The sequence below is a fragment of the Bos indicus x Bos taurus genome, chromosome 2 (genome assembly GCF_003369695.1).
Source record: "Bos indicus x Bos taurus breed Angus x Brahman F1 hybrid chromosome 2, Bos_hybrid_MaternalHap_v2.0, whole genome shotgun sequence".
Taxonomy (NCBI): domain Eukaryota; kingdom Metazoa; phylum Chordata; class Mammalia; order Artiodactyla; family Bovidae; genus Bos; species Bos indicus x Bos taurus.
This window is the reverse complement of record NC_040077.1, coordinates 118,806,868-118,829,529: the sequence shown is the minus strand read 5'-3', so window position 1 is coordinate 118,829,529 and position 22,662 is coordinate 118,806,868. Positions and strand designations below refer to the sequence as shown.

The 22,662-nt window shown below is 37.5% G+C and overlaps 1 protein-coding gene across 3 annotated transcripts in view; it reads right to left on the bottom strand.

Moving 5' to 3' along the window:
* Positions 1-391: 391 nt before the first annotated feature.
* The window catches only part of PSMD1 (proteasome 26S subunit, non-ATPase 1), an 84,374-nt gene continuing 62,103 nt past the window's right edge, over positions 392-22,662 (bottom strand). For 2 of the 3 annotated variants that reach the window (XM_027516058.1, XM_027516075.1), the window contains 7 exons: positions 17,353-17,455; positions 11,651-11,820; positions 9,894-9,986; positions 7,897-7,983; positions 7,182-7,328; positions 2,455-2,610; positions 392-604 (listed from right to left, as the gene is read on the bottom strand). In XM_027516058.1, the coding sequence (XP_027371859.1) occupies positions 2,464-2,610; positions 7,182-7,328; positions 7,897-7,983; positions 9,894-9,986; positions 11,651-11,820; positions 17,353-17,455 (747 nt within the window). In that variant the 3' untranslated portion in view covers positions 392-604; positions 2,455-2,463. The remainder of the gene's footprint in view (positions 605-2,454; positions 2,611-7,181; positions 7,329-7,896; positions 7,984-9,893; positions 9,987-11,650; positions 11,821-17,352; positions 17,456-22,662) is intronic. The other variant, XM_027516067.1, reaches the window with a different exon arrangement.

Genomic DNA, 22,662 nt, shown 5'->3' with positions numbered 1-22,662 from the left:
ATTGAAGGCAGGAGGAGAAGGGGATGACAGAGGATGAGATGGTTGGATGGCATCACAGACTCAATGGACATGAGTTTGAATAAACTCCAGGAGTTGGTGATGGACAGGGAAGCCTGGTGTGCTGTGGTCCATGGGGTTGTGAAGAGTCGGACATGACTGAGCGACTAAAATGAACTGAACTGAATAAACAAGGGTGGTTGTGTTTCTTATTTTTTTCCCATTATTTTTCAAATAATTTATAAAATAGTTTAACTCCTTCACTGATATTAAAGTCATGCCTATTCACCCCAGGAATCAGATTCAGCTCTTTGGGTTTAGGGGTTTCATGGTGGGGAGAATAGTATTCGATCCATTTATTTACAATCCAGTCTGAAAAACAAACAAGAAGTTCTTGTCCATCTGAAGATCTTAATATATTTATTTGAAAACCAAGTTGTGTGAAAGAGAACACTAGTCATATACCATCTCTTCAACCAAAGACTTGCAGACAAGGTCAGCACAGAGGCAATGATACATGCAGTGAATAGCAGGTCTCAGCATAAATTTCCTCACAGGCATTTCCAATATGAGCCTGGACAATCTTCTTCAGGTGAGCAATAAGATCCTGGGGTAGTGGGGAGAGGGAGAAGCTAGGGTTACTCTTAAAAACATTAAAAACCAACAACAACAAACCACCCCCCCACCCCCCCACCCTCCCACCTCGCACTGCCCCAAAGACACTAGATGTTGAACTTTAAAACTAGCCCCTAGGGACTTTCCTGGCGGTCCAATGGTTAAGACGTCACACCTCCACCACAAGGGGCACAAATTTGATCCCTGGTCTGGGAACTAGGATCGTGCATGTGGCCTGGTGCAGCCAAGACATAACAAAATAAACCAAAAAACCAAGCTCCTAACCCTGCTGATACAGTCTCAATATGCCAGTTTGTACTAAGACAGACTATAGGTTTCAGATTCTTATTGGACTGAATGTTTTGCCCTTTTAAAAACTAACAAGAATCCAATTTCCAACTGAAAACTTCTACGCCATCTGGTAGTTCACGGCCCTGAAAGACTTAATTGGGAGGTTTTCAGTAAGGGATTGTGAAAGGCTGCCAGGGGCTAACGTGAGCTCAGTTCTGCACACAAACTGAGAGCTCAGGGTATTAATACTGCTGTGTGCTGGTTGGGTAAAGCTTAGGAAACCAGCAAGAGCTGAAAGGTAATTTTCAAAAGCAGGAATAGAAGTTATCAATCTGAAAATTGTCTCTTGGGGGTCTGACTATATGTTGCTACTAAGAGCAGGGTTTCTGCCTTAATTATTTATCTGAGAAAGCTTTAATTGTTACTTATGAAGCTAGATCTGCAATATGACATTTAAAATGTATTTTTCCTTTGTCATAACGATACTATTCTTATCTTCTTTGAAGAGTACAATTCATGTTTGTTTTATAACCTATTTGTCCTACGGTGGGATTAGAGAACCTTGATTATACAGTTTGTGCTTAGTTGCTCGGTGGTGTCCGACTCTTTGTGACCCCATGAACTGTGGCCCTCCAGGCTCCTCTGCCCATGGTGATTCTCCAGGCAAGAACACTGGAGTGTGTTGCCATGCCCTCCTCTAAGGGATCTTCCCAACCCAGGGACTGAACCCAGGTCTTCTGCACTGCAGGTGGATTTTTTAATCTTCTGAGCCACCAGGGAATTGCATCTTCAAATATGTAACACCCATTTGAAAAAAAAATAGAGGAACAGAATGATAATTTTGTGAAATTGCAATCTTTTGCACCTAAAAATCCCCTTCGGTTAGGAAACTAGCATAATAATTATCTTTTTCAACTGGACAAAGCTTTGTTTACAGTCTAACTGACCACAAGTACCAATAAGCACTATTGTCTTATACATATTAGATGTTCAGTAGCTTCACTGAATAAATGAATTGTAAGGCTTTTAGAGCCCAAAGTATTACCAAAGGAAAGAGAGAAGAATCATGAGAAATTCAGACTTGTGCTACTCAAAGTGTAATCTACAGAACAGTGCCAGTCCACAAACTATAACTGATCCACAAGAAGGAGCTTACATCAGAATGGAAATCAACTCCATTACTGAATAGACAGACAGTTCAGTTATTTTTTGGGGGGGTTAGAGAATAGCAAGGCTTTTTGATGAGCGAAGCACTGAGTTACATTCTGGAGCAAGCCCCTTCCTCAGGGACCTATGAAAACAGTTTGCAGATCAGCCACTTTGAATAGAACTGGCAGAACACTAGACTAGGGGAAGAGAATCAAGAAAAAAAGAAAAAGGAATTGGTGGTTACATATTCAGGAAGAGGTCAAATAAAGAGAAGTTTTAATGTCATTTACACAAATAGGGATTAAGAACAGAAGGGCAAAGTGAGATCACGTCCTTGTAAAAACATTTGTGAAGAATCGACAGAGAGACTTCTCGTGGTACACAATTTTGCTCCACACGCACCTCTGGTCCTTAGTCATCAATATACTCAAATGGTTCTGGAGGTTCTGGTTCTTGTTCTTCCTCCTCGATTTTTGGGCCATGAGCTGCCACGGGTTCCACCAGCTCTTCAATGTCTTCACTGGTATCCTTCAGAATGATGATGCCTCCAATGGACAGCTATTGAACAGAGCAAGGAATGAAGATGCTCAAGCTCCACTCATATTTCCAGAATGCTCCACAATCTTGAGTGCATACTTGTTAAATGGTACCCCAAGAGAATGAGAATGATTTGGAAGTAGAAAACTGGAACTACACTCTCCTAGATGACAGTCAGGAAACTTGGCATTTGTCCCTGTGTGAGGCTACACCAGTAACTTAACTTTTCAACTGTAAGATGGGGCTAATAATATCTTCCTCATCTATTCCTTCAGGTTAGTCTGAGGACTGAACGTGGACAGCACTGCCAGTGTATATAACAAAGGATAAAGATAACTGTTGGCTATAAGAGTATCCTCAAATTTAATCCAATGGCTCTGGAGGGTGGAACACGCGGTGTTGCTCTGTTTGGACAATGCATCCCGATTTAAGAAGCATTACCTAGTACTGTACTAGCCTTAGCTGGACTGCAGGGAAAATGTTTACTATCCAACGAGGCACTCTAATGCTGTGCTACTTAACATGTGGTCCTGGGCCAGTAGCATCATTATCATGTCAGAGCTTGTTAGAAATGCAGAAAACTTAGCCCTACTTTAGAATTCTGAATTTGTGTTTAACAAGATCCTCAGGTGATTTTTACGCATGCTAAAGTTTAAGACACACAATCTAATAGATCCTTTTATCATTTGTGTGAAAAGCATCATTTTGGACACAAAAGACAATTTATAAATGAAAAGAGTATTTTTCTCCAGAAATTTTAGAATGACAGAACAATATAAATATCACAAATATCTGAGTGTTTTTCATTTTAATCTACAAATCGTTGTGATGCAAGACAGTGAAAAACTAGATGGGAAATAAAAGGGAAGTAGAATGTAGAAGCAATTCTATTACGCCCTCTCCCAAACATATTAGCAAAAGGTAAATTCAAGAGCCAAACTGTTCGCCCATCTCTGGTGTACCAATCTTATTCTATTTGCTTGCCTGTGTCAAAGGAAATGGAAAGCTGCTCTCTCTAATTAAATCAGTCAACAGTGGAGGGCACATCTGGAAAAAACACATTTCTACCAAAGCACATTACTGGGAAGGAAAAGAAGCCCAAGCACATTAGTCAAATGATTCACATATGTATAAGCATCTCTGCGGTTCAACCTAATCTAATTTTCCCATCAGAACCCTGCTCTGCCACGCTATAAAACTGGTGTGCCTGCATGAATTTCTAAACTATTTCCCCTGTCTCAATACACACATATCCATACATATTAATCTATAACCCTTTTCCTTAAAAAGTTTTCTTGAAAAAAACCATTTTATGAATGGTCCCTGACTTTACCACCAGTATTCACCCAAGAACAGAGTTACTTGGCCACTATCTTAATACTTCATGGTCTAAAAGTGTGTATGAACCTCTAAAGGACCAATGGAGAGTCAGCAGAGGACTTCCTGCATTTTGGAAACAATGGCTCTAGGTTGTAACAGTACTATTTCGTGCTTAACTGGAATCCTCCAACCCAAATCCTGCAGTATAACCAACATATAGGAAGAGCTTTTTATACCTACATGGTTTAGATTTATTAATGCCTTATATGTTAGAGAGTTCACACATTCTCTAACCAGAAAATAAGATATACGACAGTCTGTTTTCTGAGAAGGCTAGTGACAACTGAAGACAGAGACAATGGGACACTTCCTGCTGCCAAAAGCTCCACACTCTCTGTAAGGCGTCTTTTAAGATGGACAGGAAACAGTAGGAATGCAACCCATTTTCAAGATTAAATGCAATGTCTGAGGAAGGACCTGATGACCCTGCCAGCAGGGTACTAGAGGAGATGAGTCAGGGGGCACTCTTTTCTTCACCACAAACACACAGAGGCAGTCTTTTTTCCAAAATTGAGATATAATTCACATAATATAAATTAACTCTTTTAAGTATACAATTCAGTGTTTTTCATAAGTATATTCATAGAGTCATACAACCACCTCCACTATCTAATTCAAGAGCACATTCTGATGAATGTTTAATCTAAAAGAAATTCTGCATCTATTAGCAGCCAGTCTTCATTTTTCCCTACTTCCAGCCCTTGCAACCATTAAAACAACTTCTGTTTCTATGGATTCGTCTGTTTTGGACATCTCAAATAAACAGAATCATACAACATGTGGTCTTTTGTGTCTGGCTTTTGTCACGTAGGCTAATGTTTTTAGGTTCAAACATGGTGCGGTATATATCACTATGTCATTTCTTTTGGCTGAATAAAATTCCATTGTGCATATCATTTTTATTTATTCACCCACCACTTGATGGACATCTGAGTTGTTTACACCTTTTGGCTATTATGTGTAAAGCTGATATAAACATCAGTGCACAAGTGTTTGTGTGGACATGGTTTTCATTCTCTTGGGCATATACCAAGGAGTGGAATTGCTGGGTCATATGATATGCCCGCATTTAATTTTTCAAGGAACTGTCAAACTGGTTTCCATAGAGGCTGCAACAACACTGTACACTCCTACACCAGTGCCATCTGAGGGTTCCAATCTCCCCACATCCTTGCTAACTTTAATCTAAAATTTACTGTCTGCCTTTTTGATTACAGGTATATTAGTAGGTATGATGAAGCATCTCCTTGTGGTTTTGATTTACATTTCCCTTACGATGAATGACGTTGAGAGTCTTCATGTGCTTTTAGCCATTTGTAAATCTTTTTGGAGAAATGCCTATTCAAATCCTTTGCCCATTAAAAAAAAAAGTTATGTTTTGTGACTTTTCTAGAGAGTATTTTTGTTGTATGTGACCACTGAAATCTCTCAGTTATCTGACTGGACAGCTAATAACTAGTGAGGAAGATCCTTATATACTGGGAATAAGTCTCCCAGTCTTTGCTGAGGGGCTATGTGTATGACTGGGGTCCTACCAACAGCCAGCCAGGCACAGACATAGGAAATATATTTCCTCTGATTTGAGCAAAGGTTTAACAATCATTTAAGTTCCAGCTGAGGCAAACCAGCCTCCTCATATGGTGTCATGACACTGAGCATATACTTTGCTGTCTTTAGTTCTTCATAACTGTCAAAATCACTGGGTATCTTGTGTGTGCTTAAAGTGTTCACTGGTTGTGTACTAATACAGCTGTTCTGGCAAGAGCAATTTTGAAAGCATGCTGTTAGAATATATTTTCTAGAAACATGTCACTTAGGTGAGCTGCGTTGCAGATTAGACAGTGACTAATATAATGTGTCCACTGGTGAGTGAGTAAAAGTCGCTCAGTTGTGTCCGACTCTGCAACCCCATGGACTGTAGCCTACTAGGCTCTCCTCTGCCCATGGGATTGATTCTCCAGGCAAGAATACTGGAGTGGGTTGCCATTCCCTTCTCCACTGGTGGTTCTAACAATTCATTCATTCAACATTACAGGCCAAGTAGTATTGGGTCCCAGTAATGCAAGATTAATAGGAGGTGGGAGAAGACCTTCAAACTGTTCTATCCTTCCTGGCCTGACTGCTGCTACCCACAGAAATGACTTGTCACCATCACCAAGTAATAGCTACTGACTGAGGATTTACCACTTAAAGATATTGTTTTAGGTATTTCACACATAACAACCTATTTAATCTTAACAATATTCCTGAGTGGTAGGTAATATCACCATTCCAATTATTAGATGAGGAAACAAACAGGAAGCAATTTAAGGAGCTGTCTGTCACACAGCTAAGACATGGCAGAGCTACAATATAAACTCAGTTCCACCCAGTTCCAGCTCTTCCATTAAATACAGCTATCTTCCATCCTCTGCCCTTGTTTCCTGATAATCTAGTCGGGTAAGACCCTGACTCACAATTGTGAGTAAGAGTTGTCACCACCAGCAGGGAACACCTTCAAGCCAATGAGAATGGGTTTACTTTTCCAGAAGAATCTAGAAATCTTATCTATGACATTTCAGATTGGTCCAGGATTTGAATGTACTAAGTGTATCTACTAATGGTTCTCCAATTTGCAAGATATAAGAACTCAAAAAAGAAAGACATTACCATGCTCAAATTTCTGATCAGCATTTGTTTCTAACACGAAACTTTCTGCCCTAGAATAAATTAAGTGGCATGAAGATCCTTTTCTAATTGTAAAACAGAACACTCTTGTGCTTGTGTATTAACTGTATATGCTTGTATACAAGCTTGTATACGCTTGTATATTACGTTGTTCAATCACATTCTCATGAGTTAGGGATCATAATTCTTATTTTATAGTAGTGAAAACTGATGGAGAGAGGATTAGTTCTTGGCTTAAGATTACTCAGGCTGAAAGTGGTAGAATCAGGATTTAAACTCAGGATGTCCAGCTCCAGAGTCCATGGTCCTAATCACTATGCTGTATTAGTAACTCTATGATGTAAACCTTTGGTAGATGAATGGTTACACAAAAGTCAAGAATCCAAATCTGTATGAATGGAAGGGTATGTTCACTTTTGCTAAGAGATTTATTAGTACTAGAGAGCTGTTTCCAACATTTGGGCAATTTATCTTTCTCTATAAAGATTCCATTGCCTTAGAGATTAACATCCTACTGGTATAACTAAGGGCAATTGGTAACTTACTGGTTTGAAAGGCTGGTATCTACAGGTCTCCAGCATGCTTAGGACCTTAAGCTGGGCAGGCATAACTCGGGCTGGGTTATCCAATAACTGGAAGTTTGGCTCAGGTTCTTTTTTCTTCTCTTTTTCTTCCTTTTTCTCTGCTTCATCCTGCGGGGGAGGGAAAAAAATATAGTCCCATAAAGGTTCACTTCTGTTTTACAGCATTGTTTAATAAATTTACTGAGCAACTATCAGGTGCAAAAGGTAGTTAGGATTAGATATAATGGAAATAGAACCAAACTGATACCAGACTCAGAAGACAGAGATGGTAACTGCTTGGGGTGAGAGTGATATTTAACTTAATTGAAAAGGGTAAGAAGATTTTTCCATTAGCAGAGATATTTAAATAAATGATGTTGCCTTTGCCTGAAAGGGCTTTTCTTTCTCCTACCATCACCGCACTGTCTGATGAAAATCCTACTCTGCCCTTCAAAACCCATTTTAGTTGTCATTCCTTCCAAGAACTCATTCTTGATTTGTACCCTACTATTATTCCCACGAATGAGTTTAATTTCTAAAGTCTCTTTCAAGTAAAATTTTATGAGTTTCCATGCTTGGAACAGGATAATTATTTAAAGAACTCAAGAACAAGGTATAACAACGTTCAACTAAGGAAGAATCTGGACCATGACAGAGACAGCTACATCAACCCATATCACCAGAAAGTTATACCCACCACTTCCATTTTCTCCTCTTCCTTTTTTTCCTTTTCTTTTTCCTTCTTTTTAGCCTTGGCAGTTATAGATAACACAGCAGTGGAAACCTAGAGGAGTGAACAGAGTAAACTATTATAATACACGGGCTTCCCTGGTGCTTCAGAGGGTCAAGAATCTGCCTGCAATGCAGGAGACCCAGGTTCAATCCCTGGGTCAGGAAGATCCTCTGGAGAAGAGAATGACAACCCAGTCCAGTATTCTTGCCTGGAGAATGCCATGAATAGAAGAGCCTGGCAGGCTATAGTCACAAGGTCACAACAATTGAGCAACTAACAGTTTCACTTACACACAAACGCACAAGCCCAGTGAGAATTCCGTTCTACAATGCTGTTGTTTCCTGGTAGTAAAGAATCAAAAAGAACAAAATAATCTGGGAATATAAGGATAACTTACTGTTACAGTCATCAGGTAAATCTTTAGTTGCTAGAGGCTTGTGTCCAATATAGCTCTAAATGTTTTAATTTAAATCTGTAGTATACCTTGGATGTTAATTTGCTACGACAAGTTTCTGAGACAGAGATCTGGGTGCCACATCCTTTTTTACTTGATAGGGAAAGCACTGGAAAACAATAATTTTCTCCAAACCTGGTTGTAAAGCTCTTTCACTGGACTAGATGCCCTACAATGGTAACCCACAGTGGCTAAGTGGTTAATCTGGAATTATCATCCTTGATGGGTCTCACTGAAACCAGAAGTGAAACAGGGACCTTGAAAGGCTAGGCAGTAATTGTGTAAAGCTGCCCTTGTTTTAGACTCAAAGGTAGGGGGGCACCCTGAAACACAGCTGATGAATAAGATACACAGCTGATGAACAAGATGCTATTATCAAAGGACACTATCACCTACCACCTGGAAATTTCATCAATTACGTAATTATCCCTACTTAACCATAACATTCGGAGAAGGCAATGGCACCCCACTCTAGTACTTTTGCCTAGAAAATTCCATGGATGGAGGAGCCTGGTAGGCTGCAGTCCATGGGGTCGCTAGGGTCGAACACGACCGAGCGACTTCACTTTCACTTTTCACTTTCATGCATTGGAGAAGGAAATGGCAACCCACTCCAGTGTTCTTGCATGGAGAATCCCAGGGACAGGAAGCCTGGTGGGCTGCCGTCTATGGGTTGCACAGAGTCGGACACGACTGAAGCGACTTAGCAGCAGCAGCAGCAACCATAACATTTACAGCAAACAATCAACTGGCTAATACGGAATATTCTCTTAAGAGAAAAAGTCATTTTCCTAAACCTGAAGTGTCATAAAGGATAATTTTACTGAGAAAACTACAGGGACAAGCACAGCTCTCAATTTTACCATAGTTTAACTGAATATCTTTATACTCATTGGGAGGACTATAAATCGGTTATATCCATTTTGAAAGGAAATTCAGTTAATACTTATAAAAATGAACAATTTGCATTACTTTTGATCAAGCAATTCCACATCTAAGATCCTAACTTACAGATATACTTGTACAAGTGCACAAATACACAGGTATAAAAACTCTATCCCAGTCTCATCTGTAACACTGATAAATCAGAAATAACCTTAAATGTCTATCAGATAAGGAACTGGTAAAACAATATACACACGAAGGGCTTGCTCTGCAGCTTTGGAAAAAATGAGATCAATACACATTAAAAGAACCGCTAAAATGAAAGCAGTAAGATGCAGAACAGTATGTAGAAAACATGATTTGTGGTATAAAAAGTATTGACATGTGCAGAAAAAACATTTGGAGGATTCACAAATTATGACTCCTGAAACATGGGACCTGGATGACCAGGAGAGAAAAGGGCTTTCACTCCATCTCTTGTGTAATGCTGGATTTGACCATAAGAAGTATTACTTTAAAAATACCTACTTTAAAACATAACAGTATTTAAAACAAACCCAAGTGAAACACTAAGCAGCTCCTATATAGGTACAAATGGTGCTCAAAGTAACAAAGAACCTACCTTTTCCTTTTCTTTTTCTTTTGGTACTTCCAGAGGGGCAGGATACGCAAATGTTGATGGTTTACAGTTTGATTTATATTGAACTTTCGGCATCTGAAGAAATAAGAGAATTCTTCCCCTTTATTAAAATAATCAAAATCAAGGTTTAAGGATTCTATACTCAAAATAAGCATACAGATGCAAAGGGATGCCAGAAGTTTCAATTCACATTAAATCACACAGCTATTCAATTATGTTACCACACTTCCCTTAAAGGCATCTGTCTTCTTTCACTGAGTTAGTTTTGAGGTGCTTTATAGAACCACTGTGGTTCCTATACTTTCTTGAAGCTCTGTGCCTTTGAACAGGCATCCCTTTCATTTTTCATTTTACCATGCACCCTGCTTCAGAGGGTTAAGTCCCAGTCATGGTGTGAGCATCAGATCAACTGTTACCTTTTTTGTAGTATCATCTGATTATCTAATCTGCACACCTAACTTCCACGTCCCGTCCTTACACTACAGAATCTAGCATGAGCCTAATGGAAAAGTTGGCTTTGCATTACTTGGTGACCAGGTTTAAAGTTCTCTAGTCTGAAATTTTCTCTTTTACCCAATTTGCATTGATAGGGAATGGTAATAAGCACGACATTTACTAGGACAAGCAACCTTGTCTTTTCCATCCCACTTTCATTGTAAGGAATGGATATAGAGATCACAAAACTGTGTGCCGGAGGAAGAAGTCCCTAAGATTACACTGTATGTTTAACCACAATGTTAGAGATTGGGAAACCAAAAGATTCTTGCTCTAAGAGAGCAAACTGCTCGATATATATATACAAGTAGTTAATACTGAAACATTTACAAGACAATTAATTGGCTATACAGCTATACTGAAGAAAAAAAAAATCAATCCAGTGAAACACTCAATCTTTATCTGTCATTTTTTTACCTAAAATTTTTCCACCTTGAAAACTTAAAGAATATTTTAACAACAGTGATGACCAAATGTAAGAGTTATTTAAAGGTCAGAAAGCCTCTGAGAGGATGGAAGACCAAGAAAGTGAATCACTGGGCCAAAGGACTGAGAAAGACACAAGTGAAACCACGACCCCTGCCTCGTTCCACTCCAAAACAGTGTGATGACAGGGAATGCATCACCTTAAGTCTTTGACTTACGTGACTAGTTTCATTCTATCACTGCCCCTGGCTCCTCACCTCCCTGGTCCTGTTTTGTCACTACCAAAGGGACATCTACCTATCTGGTTTTCCCTTAGTAACAATCCTTTCCTCCAGCAAACACTCTAGCATTGCATAACAGTGGAACATACCCCTGTCTCTAACCTTCCTTTCTTAGTAAGGTTTAGTTTAGGTCTCCCTTGCCCAGACGGTTGCAACAGCATTGTAACAAATTTCCACTGATACGAGAATGATGTTTCTAAACTGCAAATCTCACCATGTCATTTATCTGCATGAAATCCTACAAAAGCTCTCACAGACATTCAATATTAAATAAAATTCATCAATGATTATAAAGCCTTTGCCCCCTCTCACCATTTCTTAACTGATTTACCCAAGGTTACACTGTTAGTAAAGAGACTTAATTTTCAAAACTTCCACCAACACACTCCTCTCAGTAAGGTGACTCAGTCTGAGGGGAAAATATTTTATTAATAAGATGCCAACTAATCTTTAAGATTTTCATGAAAATCCTCAGGAGTGGGTGGCGAACAGGATATAGTAAAGATATTCTATAAAACTGAGCTCTTGCAAACATACCTTTAAGTCTTTGTTCAGGCCAATGACACAGGTAGGGGTATAAGCCAATGACAGGAAGTGTGAAAGAGGAAACCAGAACCAGAACTGGGTAAAGACAAGGACGCCAACCACAGAAGGCATATGGGTGTGTCCAGTTCTGGACTGCAAGGAGATCGTGACATTATGTCCACCTGCAGAAAAGGACAGAAATCATGAACATGAATCTAGCAGAGCAAACTACAATTTCTAAGTACTGCACTAGAAAAGAATTTGGTGATTAGTTTGAGAGTATAGTTCATAAAATCTAATATGAAGTCACTGGAATTAGCCAGTGATCTATCAAGGGTCTCCAAAAGGAAATGTTGGACTCAGGGTAATCGAAAACTTCTTTACACACACACACACACACACATACATACACACAAACATACACTAGGCATTTTTAAAAAACTAAGCCTGAAGGAATCAGAACTTGTACGTTAAATTAAATATTAATCTATATTGTACACTGGCTTTTAACGTACAAACTAAAAGTAAAATTTTAGTACATGTCATACAACAGCATAAGACAAGAGGTAGATACTGTTTGCTTCTTTTTGTCTTTCTGCTTTAGTATTGTCTGAACGCAGGTAGCACCAAGATTAACTAGGCTTGTGATCTTATACAAATCATTTTACCTCTAAAAGGTTTTTTTTGCCCCATTGGCAAAATGAGAGTTTGAATCTGACCATCTGCACTAGAGCACTACCATGAAAGAAGAAAAATTTTAATATCGAATCCTTGATTTGATTTAAAAAATTTTTGGAGGAAGCATAATATATAAAACAAATCAGAGCTAATTCTATTAAATTAGAAGAGATTTTGGGCTTGAACCTGACCTATTAATCGACCAGCTGCCATGTCTCCTAGACTATCCCCTGAGGGAGTATAGAGAAATACAGTTTGAAAGCCAGTAAAGAAAGAACTAAGGTCCAAGTGTCAGTTAGCTACGTCTTTACAGGCCCTCATAAGGCTGAGATTCTAGGATGCTCTGGAGGTTGCAAACATGAATGTCTTTAGGACAGGTCAGGTAAACAAATGAGAAAGCAGTACAGTTGAAGCAAACGGAAAAGTTCGTATCATATTTAAAGAGGACATGTTACTCGGGGTGTAGGTCCATGGTCATCATGTAATTTTGTTTTTAAAAGTGCACTTGAATCTGGATTTCTGACAAGTATTTGCAGATTTTGCTAGGCAGGCAAAAACACGTGTTTAAGGCAGATGTGGCCCACGGGCTACTGTGTTGCAGCCTCTGGTCTACAGTCACAGTGTTAGTGTTGGACCCCAGAACTCAAGATGTGAACTTTGTACTTCATATAATGCAGCCTATGAAAACAGGGCTTGTTTGCGCCTAGTCAACATCCTAATCTGAATTCCAATTGTGGATCTCCATTGTTTGATTCCACTTCATCTCAGTATCTCACAGATGTCTTCACATTTTGCTTGGAATCAGGAAGTGAATACAAACTTAAACCAAAAAGCATTTTAATTTTTTGTAAGAATCAGGGTTCTACTGTTCAACCAAATAACCTAGATTTTTTCGTTACTCCTTTACAGATATTTCATTTACAATTTTACCTAGAAAAAATCAGGTATACTTTAAATGTATTTTTCCAACAGGAATGAGTTCTACTTTTACTGTTGGCTTATATTCCTCCCCATTCTGACCTCACATTCACAGAATGCTTACTACGGATTGAGAATTCTGAACAAAATGCTGAAAAAGATTCCAAGCAGCTCCAATCTAGTGAAGATGGATAATTTGATAATTAAAATAAGGCATAAAAGTATTACGACAGACATAAAGCTAGGCCCACCTAACCCATGGCAGAGGCTGAAGAGGGTAGAAGGGAAGGAAAGGCTTCCTAGAGAATGTGATATTTGACCTGTTTTGAAGCTGAATTTCCTTTTATTTCAATGAAATCTATCTTCTTCAGACTTAGAAACTAAACCTGCTTTTTGTTCTAACAGTGTGAGATTAATATAAAACAAGGGAAAGTTTATTTTACTGATAGTATTTGCACAGTTTTATAAACTTCAACTATAAACTTTCTTAATCTCCAGCTTTTCTCCATGAAGAGACTAAATCATTGAATGAGTTCTCATAAACTTCAACTTCACTCATTTCTTTGAAGTTTCCCTCTCCGGATTTTCTCTATTACCATTAACTTCTGAGACAAATCACAGTACTAAAATTTTTTCTAAAGCAAAGTGAAAAAGGGAAAGGAAATAATTTTATGCTCCTAATAGTGAACATGGCACTACAGAACTTTTAATAACACTAAAAAGAAATGGAAAGAAGCACTAAAATTTAATTGGCTCATCACAGATCAAACAGACACAAAAAAAGTGGCAGAAGGAGAGAGGGGTTCAAAGAGGAAGGAGGGGAAAACACAGAGAGGACTTCTAGTAGAGATGGCAGAATAAAGCTAAAATAAAGAATTGTTCTCTCCCCAATTCCTTAACAAATGACTCTGATTTAGTAAAAATCCAATGAATGAATGAGTAAAGGGTTGAAATGTAAAATCATAAAATTCAAAACAAAGCAGCTAAAAGAAAAAATAAAAGATTATGGAGTGGTAAAACGTTACTTCTAAATCCTATTTAAAAACCAATTACCAAAAATAGTCAATCTGAAAAGGCTATACACTGTATGATTCCAACTGTATAACATTCTGGAAAAGGAAACACTAAAGCTAAGAGATAGCAAAAAAGATTAGTGGCTGCTAGGGGACTGGAGATAGGAGGGAGGGAGGGATGAAAAGGTAGAGCACAGAGGATTTTTAAGGCAGTACAACTATTCTGTATCATACTGTAAAGGTGGATACATATCATTACGCATCTATCAAAACCCACAGAGTGAACCTGAATGTATACTAGAGACTGACAAAATCCAGTCAGTTAAGTGTCAAGTCTTAGTATAGATACCCTGGAAAAAGCAGCAGCAAAAAAGAAATGGTGGTAAGCAAGAATTCATTTAAACATGAATCTAAGACTAAACTGAGAACTATAATTTCACAAGAGAATGTATTTGTTATGAGCCATGACAACGAATCACAAGCTGGAATCAAGACTGCTGGGAGAAATATCAACAGCCTCAGATATGCAGATGATGCCACTTAAATGGCACAAAGTGAAGAGGAACTAAAGAGCCTTTTGATGAAGGAAAAAGCTGGCTTAAAACTCAATATTCAAAAAAACTAAGATCATGGCATCAGATCCTATCACTTCATGGCAAATAGATGTGGAAAATGTCAAGAGTGTCAGATTCCATTTTCTTGGGTTCCAAAATCAGTGCGGATGGTGACTGCAACCACAAAATTAAGAGATGCTTGCTCCTTGGAAGAATAGCTATGACAAACCTAGACAGTGTATTAAAAAGCAGAGATAACACTTTGTTATCAAAGGTCCATATAGTCAAAGCAACAGTTTTTTCAGTAGTCATGTACGGATGTGAGAGTTGGACCATAAAGAAGGCTGTGAAGAGTGTGAAGTGAAAATCACTCAGAGAATTGTGTCCAATTCTTTGCAATCAAATGGACTGTAGCCTGCCAGGCTTCTCTGTCCATGGAATCCTCTAGGGAAGAATACTGGAGTGGGTAGGCGTTCCCTTCTCCAGGGGATTTTCCCGACGCCAGGGTCTCCTGCACTGTAGGTGGATTCTTTAACAGCAGAGATACCAGGGAAGCCAAAAGAAGGCTGCATGCTGACGAACTGATGCTTTTGAACTGTGGTGCTGGAGAAAACTCTTGAGAGTCCCTTAGACAGCAAGGTGATCAAACCAGCCAATCCTAAAGGAAATCAACCTTGAATATTCACTGTAAGGACTGATGCTGAAGTTGAAATCCCAGTACTTTGGCCACCTGATGCAAAGAGCTGACTCACTGGAAAAGACTCTGATGTTGGGAAAGATTGAGGGCAACAGAAGGGGATGACAGAGGATGGATGGATGGATGGCATTACTAACTCAATGGACATGAGTGTGAGCAAACTCTGGGAGACAGTGAAGGACAGGGAAGCCTGTCGTGCTGCAGTTCATGGGGTAATAAAGAGTTGGACATGACTTAATCACTGAACAACAACAATGACAATGCAAGTATAACATAAAAACCCTGAAAGGTGGCAAAGAATGAGAAGGAAGAAACTATGGCATGTCAATGTCTGTAATGTTTATAACCACAGGAAAAAGAGATCAATATTGTCAAGAACTGAAATGGTTTACTTCATCTGAAGTATCCATAGAATATTTTCCTTATTTATATACAGCTGCAATAACCTATTTTTAAATTGAAAAGAGAAAAATATAAACTGTACCTTAAACACTAAAAATTTAAGCAGAAAACTCTCAACTTCTTGGAAAATTAAAACAAAACAAATGCCATTAGACAAATGGATTAAAAGAGAAGAGTATTTGCCTTAGAAACTTAGAAAACTGCGCTAACATTACAAAAAAAAAAGAGAGAGAGAGAAAAGCAAATAAGAGTCAAGCCAAAATAATCTAGGGGGCAGAAAGACTAACAGTAGCATATAAACAAATATGAAGAGAAATCTAATAAACTTAATCAAGAAAAAGGTAAAACAATCAAATTAGAAAGGAGACAGATTTTTTAAAAAGCCTCATCTATAAGGGAGATTACCTAAAATTATAAAATAAGGACACTGAAAATCTTGCTATGACTAAAAAATACTCCAAGTGGAAAATATGAAGAGGTTAACCAAAAAAACCTAAGGTATCAAAACATTCAGCTTCTTTTCCTGATCTCATTCACTAGAAATATAAACACATTTCTAGTTGACCAATAAAACAGTGGTAATAAATATGGTTAACAGTTATTAGAAGAAATTAAGATAACTAATAAGTTTGAGAGCTCACCTAATAATAGAATTACTATGAAAACCTTGAGATACTATTTTTTACCTTCCAAATCAGCAAAGATTAATAAAAAAGATTATACAATTTCTTATTTTTATGTATAATTCATATATTATATACATGCCTAGGGTACAGTTAGAGAAAGAATCTCACTGAGTGAAATATCACCAATAATAACAAACAGTTAAAGAGTATGCTGCTAAATAAACCCAAAATCCAAGGTCCTAAAACACACCATTCTATCTTGAAAAATCAGCCCATTTCTTTTGAAACAAACCATAGCGTAGTAATGACGAATGTGAATTCAGGAGCCGGTACAATGTGCTATGCATATGAGGCAAATACTGCATGTACCTCACTTTAGGATGATTTGGCTGCTAGAATTTATCTAAAATTTATTTTCCTCAAAAAATTTCCAATGTCAACTTGTTTAAAACTGATACATACTACGAAAATCAAAGGAAAAAAATCAGCCAACACTCATCAAACACTTTACTAAGGTACTGGGATGGTTTTAATTGCTTTACATGTATTTTTAATCCTCCCAACACTATGAGGTAGACTCTACAAGACAAGAAAACAGACATAAAGAGGGGAACTATAGCTAGGACTGTAAGTAACTGGGATTCAAACCCTGACAGTTTGCAGCCTTAACTGTACTAAATTATTTCTATGAACTGCAGATTCCAAATTTTTTCCAGAAATAATTTGTCTCAGACTCAATTTCTACTTTGTCATATAGTCAGAAAAGATATTTCATTAGATTTAGTTTAAAGAGATAAATAAATGTGGAAGATTTAAAAACATTTACCTGCGTCCAGTATGCCCTGGGCCAGAATAGCGCCAAACTTGGCCATGACATCATCATGTTTATCATTGATGACTTTGGAATACAGCTGTCTGAACTGATTCACCTGAAGGAACAAGAAAAAGAATTACAGCCTAATTCTATTCCCTTGCTGTGTGATTTTAGAGCAGGGAACAGACTGCTCAAGTGGTAATGAAACCTCAATTCTGATTCACAACATGCAAAGAGAGGGGGGTCTGGACCAGATTTGACGGCAGACCTGTCCCATGGTTGAAGCACAGATGTCACGACTTTTCTGGTATCAGAGCACCAGTTCTGTTTTCAATCCTCATTCCACAGTGGATGATTCAGACTCGGGGGAATGCTGAATGCGATTTTGTACTGCACCACTGTTAGTCAGCAGGCTGAAACTGTGTGAGTGAACACAGGCTTTCGCTGCACTGTGCATTAGGGCTATTCTGCTCACCATCCACCTACAGGGCTCCTATGGGGCACAGTCCTTCCATTCTACCCTAAAACAAACTACTCTTCACTGCAGCTGCATGAGTATGTTTTGGATTTATATTCACACATACAATACAGATTTTCATTATGCACACACATTAACTTTTTGAGGAGTAATAATTACTCTTACCAAAAGAACACACCAAAAAGGAACACACATGCTGACACATTTCGGGAGGGATTATGGGTAATTTCTATTTGCTTCTTTATTATTTTCTGTACTTTCTAAAATTAACATATATTAACTTCTATAACTAGAAAAGAGGATTTATAAAATATATGCTCTTGTTAAAAGTACCTATGATTTTTGTGTGACAATAAAGGAAATATTTTATGTTTCTTCCATGTCTTACACTTTTCTTTTCCCACCAAGCACTTTTCAAATGGTAGGTACTGAGAAAGAAACCTGCTTGTTCAAGAAGGAATGATTATGGAGTTCCCCAAATCTGCCAAAAGCGGAAAACACCGAATTTGAGTTTCCTAACATAATGATTTTATCTACACTACATATTCTTTCAGAATCTCTTCTCCCTTCCGTTATCTTGGTCTGGGAGGCCACACTGCGCTATAATACAGAGTAATACAGGATCAGACGACACTGGCTTGTAAATACCTCTGCTCTAATAAGCTGTTTGGGTAAGTTCTTGATACTGATCTTTTCTTTTTTTTTTTTTTGATACTGATCTTTTCTGAGTCTCAGTTTCTTCATGTCTACAGGGATTGTAACACCTACATGGCTGTTTTAAGGATCATATGAGGTAATATATACATAAAGCAATGTGTAAAAGGCATTGTATAGTTCAATAAGCACGGCTGTCTTACTATACCAGAGAAGAATCCCACCGGTCCTCCGTGACTATTACCTCTAACAAAACAATACTTCTTAAAATGGTGCTCACTCTTATTCATAGGCAGCAACAGAATGTGATGGGGAAAACAATGAGCTAACTGTGCCACTACCCAGCTTATGACCATTAACAAGCCACTTCTCTACATCTTACTTTCTCTAACTATAAAACCCTGCATGATGAGATCATCACCAAATTTCCTTCCAGCTTTAAAAATCCTAAGGTTTGATGCCTTTACTCTAGTTCAACAGGTCAAATTCCTTTGATTCTGAACTTATTTTAGAAGAACACTTACATTACCTTATATAGGATGGAAATTTTATGTGCTAACAGTTTATGAAATGGTTCATGAACTTATAAAAAGAAACACTGGACAAAGCACTGTATGTACATTATAAGGAAAAATTTAAATATAAAATCACACCCAAAATAAGAAGGCAACATCTGAAAGATGGAATTAAAAAAAAAATCAATACAAATACATAATAGGTTTATCCAATTAACATTAAGTAGACTAGTACTTAAAAAGCCAGTTTTTGTTCATCAATTAAAAATTTTTCTATTTTATTATTTATGCAGCAGTGACTTCATTTTCATTATTACAATTCTTCATAAAGAATTTCATGGCTAAGGATCATGATTTTCTGACTCAACTTCATCAGTATGAATAATATGGCCCCTACAGAAAACAAATTAGAATTTGTAGAAGAAAGTCATATTAACTTTCCATTTTATATCATGATAATCTCAAAGAAAAGATAATTAAATTTCAGACAATGCTGTGATCCATGCTTTCTGCTGTGCTTGATTAAAGTCTGCTGCTGCTGCTAAGTAGCGTCAGTCGTGTCCAACTCTGTGCGACCCCATGGACTGTAGCCTACCAGGCTCCCCCATCCCTGGGATTCTCCAGGCAAGAACACTGGAGTGGGTTGCCATTTCCTTCTCCAATGCATGAAAGTGAAAAGTGAAAGTGAAGTCACTCAGTCGTGTCCGACTCTTAGCGACCCCATGGACTGCAGCCTACCAGGCTCCTCCATCCATGGGATTCTCCAGGCAAGAGTACTGGAGTGGCGTGCCATTGCCTTCTCCGTGATTAAAGTCTACCCTCTCCAAATTCCTACATTTTAAATAATCGTCATGTTTTTATTTCTACACACCTTATACTGTTGCGGGGAAAAAAAATAACCCATGCTTGTATGCCACAGAGAAAAATAAAGGTAGGGGGGAGAAGGGAATAAAATTCCATTAAGTCTTTTCTGTTGTTACTTATCACCTAGGTATGTCTCTTCCTCTGTCTCTCTTTTTTCCTTCAGTTTTCCAGGATATAGAAATGAAACTGTACATCAGAGATCAATTTCAGAGGGTTTTTCTTGCCCCCTTTTATCTTTTTATAATAATACATTAGCTCTTATGACTTCAACTAGGGCTCTTAATTCCTTCCACAAAATCCTTGAGGCCAAATGAATTTTGGAATTCAGAATTCACAGTTAACAGGTGCATACACCATTAACTATGCAATAACCTCAGTGGAGTATGGGGATAGTATCCCATAATTAACCAAATTAATATTTCTGAAGCAGCAAAATGACTGAATATTTTACTAAATGGGATAAAGGCTATAAACATGTTCATACAAGGTTAGATTTTACAGCCAAATGAGAGTTTAAAAACAAATAAAATTCTTAGTTTTTAGAGTTTTCTGGAATTGGAATTGCAGATAAAGGGCTCTGGACTTACATAATTTATCTGGACTGGCTCCTATTTTTTTCTTTAGTTCTGATTATTTCCCTATGTTCTCATCTTATCTCCAAATGACTTGCTATAATCTCAAACTTAATGTGACTAAAGTGAAAATTATCTTTCTTCTTTTTCAAGATATTCCTGGCAGTGCTATTATAATTTCCTCCTATCAACATAACAAATCATGTTTCTAGCTTCCTCCTCAATTTTATTAGCATAATTTTGTTCACGTTAGTTGCCTGTGCCTTATCTTTATATTACCACCAACACCTGTAGTGTCTAAATCCCCTCTTACTTAAGGCAACAGTATGTAATATAGATTTCTATTTACAAATGTGTTATACTGTAAAATGAACCTTATAAAAGTTGATGCTGATTTATTTTAGAACTGCAAAAGCTTATCAAACTTGGCCAAATATGATCCTACTTCCAAATGGGGTACCTGTCAGTGGTAGGAGAAGCTTCCTTGTAGCAGGTCTTAGGCTTGATGATATTGGGCAAGGATGAGCACTAGGTCCTATTCTTATACTTCAATATTTTTATCTGATGCTATGTATGTTACTTGCTATATACATGTTCAAGTAACTGCTGACAGTGGAGTTCATTTAATAAGAAAAACAGAAGTAGATTCTTCATAAAGAGTTTGGTTTTGGAGACAAAATAACTCTCAAGATCTGTAAAAGAACATTATTCTAGTTAAATGGTTCTGATCCTCTGGTATAACAGCTTTTTAAATTGGGTCTGTAATCACCCAAAAGGGTATACAGGTTCTTAGGCCTATGTTTGTGAGAGTAAGAAACCGGCAGAAGAAAAGCAAAGATGTACTGGAGTTAGTTCAACTAAGACCACAATATGTAGAGCTTAGTGAGCTTAAAGACAGCATTCTATGAAAGGATGTGATATAGATCACGATTACATAAAAAACATTTCCTTTGGAAATTTCCATTGAGAATCTCACAAAATGTCTCAGAAATATCTCTTCTGGATTCCTTTAAGGAAAGGGTTATAGTCTTGATTAAATTAACATGCAACTTTTGATTTCAAGGCATTTTCACTTTATTTCATGGACTGGTTGTAACCTTGTGACTAGGACCCTGTAGCCTGGAGAACTTCTCTTCAAGCTTGTTAACAGTTGTTTCTTTTCAGCAATAACACATACCACCCTGAAAGAATATCTTTTTTTTTTTTTTTTGGCCTCACTGTGAAGCTTGCAGGATCTTAGTTCCCTGACCAGTTTCTCTGCAGTGGAAGTGTGGAGTCCTAATCACTGGATCACCAGGGAATTCCCAATCAATGTTGTCTTCTTAGCAATTATCAGATAAAAGAGAGATGATATGAACTATAGTCTACAAAGCTCTTGATCATATGCTTCAGAGCAGAAAACAACAAAATAGAACTTAAACTCTAAGGATTTATGAAACTTTAAGGATTTATGAACTGAGTAACAATTTCACTGTAAGGGGTAGTGTTTCCAGAAAGAACATTTGTTGTATAAAGTTTTGCTTTTTTGTCCTTGGGGTACACATTTAACTTTCCCCCATGCAATTTATATTAATGGCATAGGCTACCAGGTATAACTACATTTCAACATTCTGAATCAATACCAAAGATTCTGATACAATGTGAAGATGGAATTGTGTTCCACATATTCACATCAGCTAAGACTTGGTTCAACAAATGTTTAAGAATGATTACAAAATAATAATTATTCTAATTGTTGCATTATTTTTAACTTTTTCTAAATATGCAAAAGTGTTACTTATTAGTACTTGGCCATTGTTGGTACACAGTTTATGGTTATAAAATCAAATCAATGAAATTCTACAGCAGAGGATGGGAAGATGGTAAAACATTTGTCATGTTCATAATACATAAACATGAAAGTAACAGACCAAAGTGAATAAATATCAGGGTATATTTCTGTTAGGGGAGATGCATTCCGTGACCAAACTTCCTTCTTTAATGACATTACTCAGTTGGATAACTTCTAGCTAACAAAGATCAACAGACGATCAAAAGCAGACATAAAAGATGCAAAAACTACTCATATTATAACTGCTGTATTTAAAAACACAACCCAAAAAGAAACATGGTCTGTTTGAAAAGATGTTCTAGAGTAATATATTATTAAAACAGGATGCAAAGTTTGAGTCTATTTCTGCAATAATCCAGTTTTTAGAAGTCTTAGAAGTGATTTTGAAAGAGTAGAACTGGATTAAAA